This window comes from Rattus norvegicus, chromosome 14, assembly GCF_036323735.1.
Source record: "Rattus norvegicus strain BN/NHsdMcwi chromosome 14, GRCr8, whole genome shotgun sequence".
Lineage (NCBI taxonomy): Eukaryota > Metazoa > Chordata > Mammalia > Rodentia > Muridae > Rattus > Rattus norvegicus.
Window position 1 is genome coordinate 78,481,745 of NC_086032.1, and position 11,114 is coordinate 78,492,858.

Sequence of the window (11,114 nt, forward strand, 5' to 3'; positions counted from 1 at the left end):
GGTCTTGAAGGGGATCAGCAGCACTGCTTTACGAGGGTTGACTTGGGTTTGATTGCAGTGAGTTGCCTTCTTGCCAGTAGTTGGTCTCAGGAAAAACATTTCATTCTCTGCCCCTTCTTCTGTCATGTGTGACTAGGGATGGTCTCCACAGCCTTACGGGGTTGTTCATAGTACTTAATGCACAGAGGGAAGCCATCCGTGATGTACCGACTATTGATTATCCTGGACTGTATTTGAAGCTAAATGACAGCAAGGTCATTTAGCTAAAAGGCTAAAGACTTTTCACTAGAGACAGCCAGAAATGGAACCATGGAAATCTTCAGGGGGAGCTTGTGGCCTGTTCTCTTGCCTGCCAGAGAGAGGCTTCCTAACCTTTTTCATTAGCAGAGGTAAAACTAGACATTTGAGACAAAGAAGCAAGTGGGACTCAGAGCAAAGCAGGACAGGCTTCCCTGCATGTTCCTGAAGGTCCTTCTCTGCCGTGGGCCACACCTCAGTGTCTTGGAGCCCTAACAGCCTGTAAAGGCTCTGCAGAGGCTGAGGGCCCACCTTTGCATTCCTGGGGTCTGAGGGAGCTTCTCCTGAAACATGGTCCCCGAGTTATACTTCAGAAGTGTTGAAATGGACAGTCCCTTGGTGCTTACCTGAGAGCCCAGGGTGAGCTCAAAGAAGGGGACATGGAAGTGCCGTGGTCCCTTCTGGGTAGCTTGTTCTTTCTCTCAGGCTTCCTTTAAGTGAGACTTCCTCGGTCAGTGGGCCCGAGGTTTTTAGACTCTTGGGAATAGAGAACAGTAAATGTGAAGGCTGGGGAGGGAGCCTGAGAGCCTAGCAGAAGGAGCACTCAGGAAAAGGAGCTGGCAGCACTGTGAGGGATGGAATGACAAGGTGGAAAATTCTCTAAGGAAAGATCAGTATAGTTTTTCTCAGTCTCAGATCACATAGAATATCTCTGTAGTCACTCTAGCCCTCAGGTCAGCTCATGGATCTGCCACCATTGTCTCCAGCCCTGAATGTTGCCCTTCCTCCACCTCACTGTATTTTCTTTATTTGGCTCTTTGTGTTTTGAAAGTATGTCTTCTTTGATATAGCTTTTTTATAGGAGAGAATATAATAGTCTGTGCTGGGACTTGTAAATCCTGCACTTAAGGGGCTGAGTGCAGGATTAGTAGGGTTTGCCCATTTTGGGATATACAGTGAGACCCTATCACCAACCAACCAACCAAACCAAACCAAACAAAAAATGTGATCATCTGGTTCCTGTCATTCCTTTGTAAGCCACCCAGAGCTACCTGTGGAGTGACTTCCTAGTCGTATGCCAGAAAGCATATTTATTCCTGCATTAACTGAGGCTGTGTGGTAGGTGATTGGAGCTGCAGGTGGGTCCAGCTCGTCCCTTTAGAGTGTCTCTGACACACTAAAAGCAGTGTGGGGCAGCCCTGGGCTTGTCTCCCTTTTTAATTAAGTGGGGGAAACCAGACAGTTTTGCAACAAATTACAAGAACAAATGAGATCTTAGCAGGCTAAGGGGAGGGTGTTGGGAGAGCGCTTGAAATGAAATGGCATCTACTAGGAGCTAAGACTTAAAACATGCTTTCCAAAGCTGCTGTTCAGAAAGATGCAGAGGAAACAGTGACAGGCAGGAAAGGGAGACAGGAAGGGCCATACTTGTTGTGGGCACAAGGCCACATGCTCTGAGGAGTCCTGGCCATTTGGCTTACCTCCTGAACTCGGAATGGAGCATGACTTATGACAGGGGCCAAAGGAAGGGCAGTTCACAAGGGTCCTGCGCACAGCCGACCCTTCAGCTTTTGTAGAACAGCTTCATAGGCAGAATTGCAGACTTCTTCATTAACAGCAAGTTACTAGCTCATTTATTAATTGCATAATGCATCTAGAGCTACCAGCAGAGTGCTCAGCCAAGTCCCTCGTGCGTGTCCAGCAGGGTAACAGTAGAAGTAGCAGCAGTGTTACCAGACGATGTTCTGAGACTAACTAACAGTACTTACGCATGTGTTGATCTTGTATGTCAATCCTTTTAGGGTGGTCCATATCATGACATGTTGCACAGTATTTTGGGCGCTTATACTTGTTACCGGCCGGATGTGGGTTATGTAAGTGATGTTTTCCAGTTTTTTTTTATGATGTTATCGTCTATAAAAAAAAAAAGTCAAAACATTGCCCATCTTTTATATCGAATCTCATTGTGGCTTTTTGAGGACTATGCAAAATCTTGAGATAAATAAGTTGTTTCAGTTTCCTTGGCCAAGTTGGGTTGAAGCAGCTGCTCTGTGGTATGCATCGCATTTTAACTAGATGTGATGCTTACTTTTTGCACGCGATTTACTCCTGACATTAAATAGAAAAAGCTTTACCATTAACCATTTTTCGAAAGTGTGCTGCTGCTATTCCTGTGGTTTAACAGATGTGTATGTGTGCATGGTCTTAAGCCTGCTAAATTCATGTGTGACCACAGCACCAACCCAGTATGGCACATACCAGAGGGCAATATTTCAGATGCCAAAGGCCTATGGTGGGGTTGGCTTATGGTTTTTCATTAGGAGGGGGTAAAGGATAGAGGGGAAGCAGGTGGCTGATAGCCAGAGCTGTGGCTCTGCAGAGGGTGGGTCTGGTTCGACAGGGTTTATTCAGGTGGTGAAAGGGTAGCTGTGTAGGCCTTTTTAGTGGAAAGCTGGTTTCTCATAAATAAAAACTGCTCTGACCTTTATGGCCACATTAGTTAACATAACCTTTCTCTCCTTCCTCAGGTTCAGGGCATGTCCTTTATAGCTGCAGTGTTGATCTTGAACCTCGATACTGCAGATGCCTTTATTGCTTTTTCTAATCTTTTGAATAAACCCTGTCAAATGGCGTTTTTCCGAGTGGACCATGGCCTTGTGAGTATGCTGTCTGTATATCTTAGTACCATGTCTTTACGCAGCAAGAGCTCTCCAACCATTCTGTCTTTTCAAGGCAGGAAATGTATATGCCCTTTCTAATGGGCTGTTCATAATGAGGGGAACACTTGAACTTGTGTGGAAGCACACGGCCATCACCTCTCACATGGACAGGTTAATGCAATCTGCTAGAGAGAGAGTGTTTGAAACACTGTACTCTTTAAAATGAGGGTGGAAGGTGATTTCTGGGCAAGCTCATGCTCTTTGGGTTAGGGAGGTATAACAGCAGTGTTCTCCTTAGCTGCTGAGTGCCAGGGCTGACTACGCCGCTCACTGTCAGAGTGAACTCGTGCACAGGAGGAGGGTGTGCTCCTGACCGTGCTCCCATATGGGGCAGTGCTTTAGTATGCTGTGCAGATGGCCTTTACCATTGGTGGCCTTTAAGAACCTCCCACAAATTTCACAGCTGGGTCCTCTGCATAGTCCAGATGTGGGGACAGACTGAGGAAAGAAATGGCTTGTCCAAGACACATCTGGTACATGGGAGAGCTGAGGTTTGAATCCGTTCCAGGTCCTGAACCCTTTGTTCTCTCTGTAAGAAAACTCACTAATTCATCAGCCTTTAAGTTGGCATTGCTTTGAAGTCCTGGTCATTACCACTTGCCTGTCCATACCTCAGTGGTCTGAGGGTGCACGTCAGCTGGGCACTTCTTCCTCAGACATTCCTTGTTCTGAAGCTGCTGCTCACTCTGGCTGTTAGGGGAGGGTCAGCTATGGCCCTTCAGGAGGACCGTTTGGTATTCCACTTCTGTAGCTGAGAGTGGCTTTGGTACAAAATTCTTTTAAGAATTGGTTCTGAGAAAAGTCCTAATTGTGAAGAAAGCATTATGTAAAGAGATTGTTATTACATGATTATTTATAGTTGTAACTATTAGAAGGGTTTAAAATGGGGTAAGGGGAAATGGGACGGTAAGTGAAATCTACCAAGACCCCCAGCACAGCTATGTCACACTTAGACAGTATGAAGGACACCTCGTGTGGCAGTCACTCCACGTAATAGTAGGGGATTAATCTCATAACCACTATGACTTATGGACCTTCATGAATTAGTGTTTTTAGGGGCTGGGGATTTAGCTCAGTGGTAGAGCGCTTACCTAGGAAGCACAAGGCCCTGGGTTCGGTCCCCAGCTCCGAAAAAAAAGAACCAAAAAAAAAAAAAAAGGGTTGGGGATTTAGCTCAGCGGTAGAGCGCTTGCCTAGCAAGCACAAGACCCTGGGTTCGATCCCGAGCTCCGAAAAAAAAAGAAAAAAAAAAAAAAAGAAAAATGAATGAATTAGTGTTTTTAATCATTGTTTTGTTAAATATTTTGAGGCCATGTCTTACTGTGTAGCCCTGGCTGGCCTCAAACTCCTGGTCCCCTGCCATAGCCTCCCCTCTGGGATCGGGATGTACCACAGGCCTGGCTTACAGTGTTCCTGTGCTTTACGCTTTCTTAGCTGACTAGTTACAGGGGTTCCCTTAACAAGCAGATGAAAACTCTCCTCTCCAAGAAAAAGAGCGAAATCTTCAGGAGAGATTCACACCCTTGAATCAATTTGTTTGTTTTGTTTTGGAACAAGGTCTTATCTGATAAGCCTACTGTCTCAGCCTTCTGACTGTTGGAGCCACGGGTGTGCGCTAACACGCCACACTCTAACTTTCCCATTCAATATACAGTAATGGTACCTGCCTTGGCTAATTTCAGCTTACTCTCCTGAATATGGAATGGAGAAAGGGCGAAGCAGCATGTAGCGTTGAATGGGACCTTTGCTCGGGGCAGCACTGGCGACCTTTAGGCCAGATGACTGCTGTGGGGTTTCCTGCTCGTTGGAGGCTTCTACACACAAGTCTGTAGACGTTGCCTCACATCCCTGCACTCTGCAGTGTATAGTCCTGCCATGAAAATGAGTAAAAGGTCAGGGCTGGGCTCTGCCCCTGCACCTGGTGGGCCATCTGTAGAGCTGCAGGCATGGCTGCTCCCACCCAGCAGGGGCTCTTCTTCCTTCTGGGGGGGGGGAATTGCTTCCTGCTGTCTCTCCCCACCCTGCTGTCTTTCTTACAAAGCTTGTGCGAAGCTGGCCTGTTGTGTCTTTACTCATTGTAGTCAAGGCCTGCATGATTAAGCTGGAGCTGTTGCCCTTCCTCCAGACTCTAGTCTTGCCTCTCCCTCTGGATGGGCCAGGCATAGGCAGCAGGCAGCCTTGCTTTCCCAGCTCTCTCACACAGGCTCCTGCACCCTTCATAGCGCCACAGGGCGTGGTTCAGGTCCCACCTCCCATGTACCTGTGCTTTGCCCGTGTGTGGCAAGTTAAGCACTTGCTCTGGATTTTGGTGTCTCCCCTATAACTTGAAGAAATGAAGGGATTGAACAGAGCTGCTCTGGGAAGCTTGGGGACAGAGATAAACTTATCTGCGTGTTACCTGGGTAACGGTTATTATATTCTAAGTGTGCAAAACTCTTGACTCTTGTGGATTGGAAAATCATGCTGACGACTAGTTTACTAATGTGTTTAAATTGTCTCCTAGATGTTGACTTACTTTGCTGCATTTGAGGTATTCTTTGAAGAAAACTTGCCGAAATTGTTTGCGCATTTCAAGAAAAACAACTTAACTGCAGACATCTACCTAATTGATTGGTAAGACTCAGTTTTTCTGTTTTCCAGAGTTCTTCTCATCCCTGCTTACTTCCAGTTGTCACTGCCAACCTCTTGGAGGACTCATCTGAGTTTCCCTCTCCTGCTTCCCAGTTCCCCTCTGCTTTGAATACCTGTGGTTTATCCTCCAGGCTCTTTGTCACAGTCTACGATTTCACTGGCCTTCTTGACTCGCTCAGTCTTAGACCTATCTGTTCTTAAAGCACAATCCATTAAACAAGATGTCTCTGGGCAGCAAGTCTGTGCCAGACCTTTTACTAGAAGTCCACTATGTAATATGGGGGTTTGAGGAGAAGCAGCATGTGGCCCTCATAACTTTGGACACTGTCCAGTTGGAGACACTGAGAGAGAAGGCGGTGGACCTCAACCTAGGCTCATGGAGGTGTGGAGAGCAACATGTGTGACCTCACAATAGCATAGCACTTAGGTTGATGGTGTTGGGGTCCATTGCAAAAGGCTAAGGATAAAGGTGGGGAGTTTGGGAAGCCAGAGCATCTGGGTCAAGGAGGCCAAGCTGTGGGCCATAGGTCATGGTTGACAGTTTGTGCTTGTTATATAAGTCAGCTTGAAGCAGCTTGGGAGGTAGGAGTTCCTGGGTGAGAGCTCAGTTGAAGGAAAGCAGGGGTGGTGGAAATTAGGGAGAGGAGTCATTAGCAGGTTTTAAGAATGTGTTGTGGATTTGCTAGAGGATCGTGGTGTTGATTGTGGTGCTGCTGAGGGATTGCTGGTATCAGCAGCTGAAATCTAAAACACAGAGGGGCCGGACTTTGAGCGTGAGAATTTTGAGGGGCTCTGGGAGATTGAAATAGAAGTTTCCAGAGACCTGTGAGTAAGAGGCTTCAGAATTATCAGCTTAAGCAGTAGATCAGTTAAGTCTTTGGAGAGAAGTAGTTGGGTCACCTTCAAGAGTACCAGGTTGAGGGCCAGGTGACAGACCTGGAAACCTGAGTGCTGCAGGAAACAGTTGTCATGTGGTGGAATTACATGCCTCAGGAACCCTGTGTCCCAGCCAGGCATGACATACTGCATCATGGTCTGCAAGGGCCAGGAAATCTCTAATTGTGCTCCTGCAGAGACCTTGATGATTGGCTGTTCAGGGCATTTCACGGTGACTACTGTCTTGGAAAAGGGGCTCTTTGGGAGCTATCTGAACTGCAACACTAACTCAGAGAGGTAAAATGAACATGTTAGCTACTCTGGACAGAAAGCTGACTTGTTTGCGTTTCTCCTCATTTTTCCTCAGGAGGCAAGAGAACCCCTAGAAGGTAATTCTAAGTGTTGACAAAGCCCAAGCCAAACCACCTGATAGAGCAGACCTGCCTATATCCTTGGGAATGAGCGTCAGATATATGTTGTGTAGCTTCTGCCTTAACCTGGAGATTGTTCTGGGTTTGACTTAATGTCTGAGGGTTTAGTCCTAGAGAGGATGTTAATTTGAGCCCCAAGATCAGGGGAAGGCTATGCGCAGATCAGCCCTCCCACTCCATCCAGTTCTGTAGGACCAGGGCCAATCTGGCATCAATTCCTGGCCCGTGAAGTTTCTGCTCAGGAGTCTCTGTTCAGAGACTCTTGCGTCTGAGTGTGGTTTGAAGTCTAGCTAAGCAGTTAGATTCCTGGCAGTAAGAGAGAAGAGAATGGGGCACCTCCTCCAAGCATCTGAGCTGGGGGGAAGGAAGTCTGAAGGGGCGGCCAAGCACTGCCGGTCTGAGCCCTAGGGGCACTCGCAGCCTAGAGCAAGGACAGGAGGGGAGCCCATGGCATAGATAGCCCCTGACCCTGACCTAAGCAGACTATGTTACTGAGGCATCTGCTGGAATCTGCAAAGCACTGAAGGTATAAAGATTTGCAAGGCACAGAGAAATAACTCGATATTAATAATGATAGGTCCCCTCCTTGCCAGCTCTGTACTGTCTCAGAGAGTCATGGCTGCATTGAATGGCAGACAGGGAAGGGATGCATGAGGTACAATGTGAACATTGACAGGAAACACTTGGTTATGACCATGTGAAGACACAGAGAGGAGCAAGCCTTCTACAAGCCAGGTAGAAGGTCTCAGAAGAGGCTGGGCATCCCTGCTTACATCTTAATCCCACAAAGACACCAAATTGTATGGAAATAGATGTCCATATTTCAGCATGAACAAGACAAAGCAAAATGCCTCCAAACAAAACAGCAAGCAAACACCTACCCTTTTCTGACCCTAGTGTCGGAAACAGCCTCCCAAGGAAGTCACTATGGCTGGGATTTGGATGAGGAGAGAGAGAGTGTGGGGGAGGGGGGAGAAAAGGGAGGGAGGGAGAGAGAGGGTGAGGGAGAGAGACAAGAGAGAGGGAGAGAGACACACACACAGGTGATATAGTCTAAGCCTCAATCAGATGTATGGTGTAGGCTGGAAGCAGTTTGATGACCTTCACTTTCTGATCCTGGTGGTCTTTTCTTGGCTTAGTGCTTTTTCCACAGACTGTTTGCACAGCTATGTTACTGGCACAGAACTTTCCTTTGAACTGATAGTCAATTCAAGTATCACTTGAATGTCCAACTTTCATCACATAATGTGTCTCAAACTCAGATTATAAAATGACAGTTTCATTCTTTGGGTAACTTAGCTGGTGACCTAAAGTCTTGGGTTTCTTTTTTGCATCCCCACAACTGCCCAGGTTCATACTTGAAGTATACCAGTTCCCCTGCTCCCTCTTTGCTCCATGCCCAAATTCAAGACAGCAACTGTCTGGACCACTTGTCCAGCCTGCATCTCTAGGAGCTGTCAGTAAGCTGTTCCCTCAGAGTTCCCTCAGGATAAAGTCCAATGCCTGTAGAACAGCCTGCCCATCCTGGCCCTGTTCTTACCCAGACAGCCTTTTCTCCAGCACCCTTTCCTTATCCACTGGCACGATCCGTCATCATGCCGGCCTCACACGTGTAGTTGTCATGAACTCCGCCATAGGTATAGGGGAATCCTTGGAGCTCCTCTCCTGGCCCCCAGCTTCCTCTTCAGGGTGGATGGAGATGTCTCTCCTCTGCAGTGTGTTCTTTCCTGACCAACCATGTAGAGCATTCGCATGCATTCAGCCCTCTGTGCATGCTTAGTGCATAGCGTCCTGACAATCCCTTCCTATCCTTAAACCCCATCTGTTTGTCTGTCCCTCTGTTCCTGAGTTGTCTGTCTACCCTGTGCTTGGGATCTTCATTGCCAGTGAGCAGCAACTTGCATATAGCAGGCTTCTAGGAAGTATTTATGACCTAGGACTTTGAGACCTGACACAGGAGGATAGCAAGTTTGAAGCCATACTGGTCTACTTTTTTCTTTTTAAAGAGGCCCAAGGGGATGGAGAGGTGGCTCAGGGATTAAGAGCATGTTCTACTCTTCCAGAGGACCCAGGTTTGATTCCCAGCACCTACATCAGGTGGTTCACAGTCACTTATACCTCCAGCTCCACGGGGACCTGATGCCTCTGGCTTCCACAGGTGCCTGTACTCATGTGCACATACCCACACGTACACATAATTTAAAACAATAAATAAATCTTGGGAGAAAAAGCGCTGTCTGACCTGATGTATTTAGAATCAGAAAGGATGGGTACACCTTGCTCTTCAGTGCTGGTCGTATCTCCCTAGAGGAGCTGAGGAAGACCCACATGCACATACACTTTAGGAGTTTTATGCTCCATGAGAAAAAGAAAGGAATCAAGTTTACTTCATGGATTGGGACTATAAGGGGAATCCTTTGTGTTGCTCTTGTTGGCCCCGTCAGTCTTTAAGGGGACAGGAGACAGCGTTGCCGTGTGTGGTCTGGAACCTGTGTGTGTGAGGTGTGGTTAGGTTTCTGCATTCTGATTGTTAGTTATTCTTATACAGAGTGCTGTTTTATAGCTCGGACTGGCCTGGACTTGCCATCCATCCTTCTGTCTCAGCCCCCTAAGGATGGGAGACTACACATGTGTACTACCAAACAAAGCACGTGTTCTGGATCCACATGGATCCAGCTTAGGCACAGTCCAGGTTAGAAGTGCTTGACCCCAGGACACAACTGTTACTCTAGCACAGTTGTTAGGGATTTTAGATTGTAATTATCACTTGTATTTGAGTGTAGACAGTGTGTACCAGAGGTCAGCTCCAGGGGTCATTCCTCAGAAGCTGTTCAACTTGTTTTTAGAGACAGGGTTTCCTATCAGCCTGGAGTTCATCACGTAGACTGCCTAAGCTGGCCAGTAAGCCCCGGGAACTGCCTGCCTTTGCATCTGAGGTTACAGGTGCCTGTCACTGCACCTGGTGCTGGGCATCAAACGCAGGTCCTCCCTTCACCACTGAGTCATCTCCACAGCTCCCAATTCTCACATTCTTAAGAGAATACCTTTCATCTGATGGTTTGCATTATTAAAGTATAAGGTCAGTTTTTAGTAATTTACAGTGAGATTTATTGAGAAAGCCAGGCATAGTGGCATTCTCCTGTAATCCCATTACTCAGAGGTTATAACAGGAGTAAATTCTGGTCCAGCCTAGTCTGCTGTGTAACTTGATTCTGTCTCAAAACCCCAAGCAATGATAACAGAAAGAATGATACCTTGTTGTTTTGCTGACCCCTATTAGGAAAATGAGTCGTCTTCTCACTCTTCTTATTTCCTAGCTGACTCCAAGCTCTACTAAGGGTGTCTTAGACATGTGTCCTACTATGGCATGTCTTACTAGACTCAGTATCAGCAAGCACATAGTAGGTGACTGATGGACATCTGCCACAAGTAGGAGTTATCCAGCGTCTGATTTAGAAGCTGTGCGGTGTTTGATAACACATGGATGCTGAAGTGCTGTTTGTGTAAAACGTAAATTGGCATTCTGAGTGAACGCAGGCCAGTGTCCTTCCTTCACAGTTTGTAAAAGATGTAGACTCCGGGTGTTGTGCAATGCCTTACTTGATCCCAAATCTGAAGTTCCATCTCTCCCCAGGATTTTTACCTTGTACAGTAAGTCCCTGCCCTTGGACTTGGCCTGCCGCATCTGGGATGTATTCTGTCGAGATGGAGAGGAATTTCTCTTCCGCACAGCTCTGGGCATCCTGAAGCTTTTTGAGGATATCCTGACCAGGATGGACTTCATCCACAGTGCCCAGTTTCTGACCAGGCTGCCTGAGGACCTGCCAGCAGACGACGTGTTCGCAGCTATCTCTACAGTCCAGATGCAAAGCCGCAACAAGAAATGGGCACAGGTAAGCGAGTCTGTAGCACAGCCATGAGACTGAAGCACTGTGCTGCTCAAAATAGTGCTCAGGCTGGAGGTGCGCAGCCCGGTGCAGAGCTGGTTCTGACAGCTGGAGGGAGGAGTATGTGTAGGAAGACCACCTCCATTCTGACGTGTCAGCCCTTCTAGTCTGTAGGACTCTGCCAAAACCCTCTGCTCCTCCCTAACTTTTTCCCTTTATTATTTTCTGTGTATATGACTATATGAGGGAGGAGCAGTATACATGCCCCATGAGAGTGTTTAGGTCAGCACACAACTCATGGAAATTGGTTCTCTCCTTCCACTGTGTGAGTC

The 11,114-nt window shown here is 47.3% G+C and overlaps 1 protein-coding gene across 11 annotated transcripts in view; it reads left to right on the top strand.

Moving 5' to 3' along the window:
- Tbc1d14 (TBC1 domain family, member 14) overlaps nt 1–11,114 on the top strand; it is a 99,519-nt gene that overhangs the window by 84,400 nt on the left and 4,005 nt on the right. For 7 of the 11 annotated variants that reach the window (XM_063273358.1, NM_001113365.1, XM_006251134.5 and 4 more), the window contains 4 exons: nt 2,040–2,111; nt 2,766–2,894; nt 5,461–5,570; nt 10,530–10,788. In XM_063273358.1, coding sequence (XP_063129428.1) covers nt 2,040–2,111; nt 2,766–2,894; nt 5,461–5,570; nt 10,530–10,788 — 570 coding nt within the window. Of the gene's footprint in view, nt 1–2,039; nt 2,112–2,765; nt 2,895–5,460; nt 5,571–10,513; nt 10,789–11,114 lie in introns of those variants that run through there. The other 4 variants (XM_039092194.2, XM_063273359.1, XM_063273360.1 and 1 more) reach the window with 2 other exon arrangements.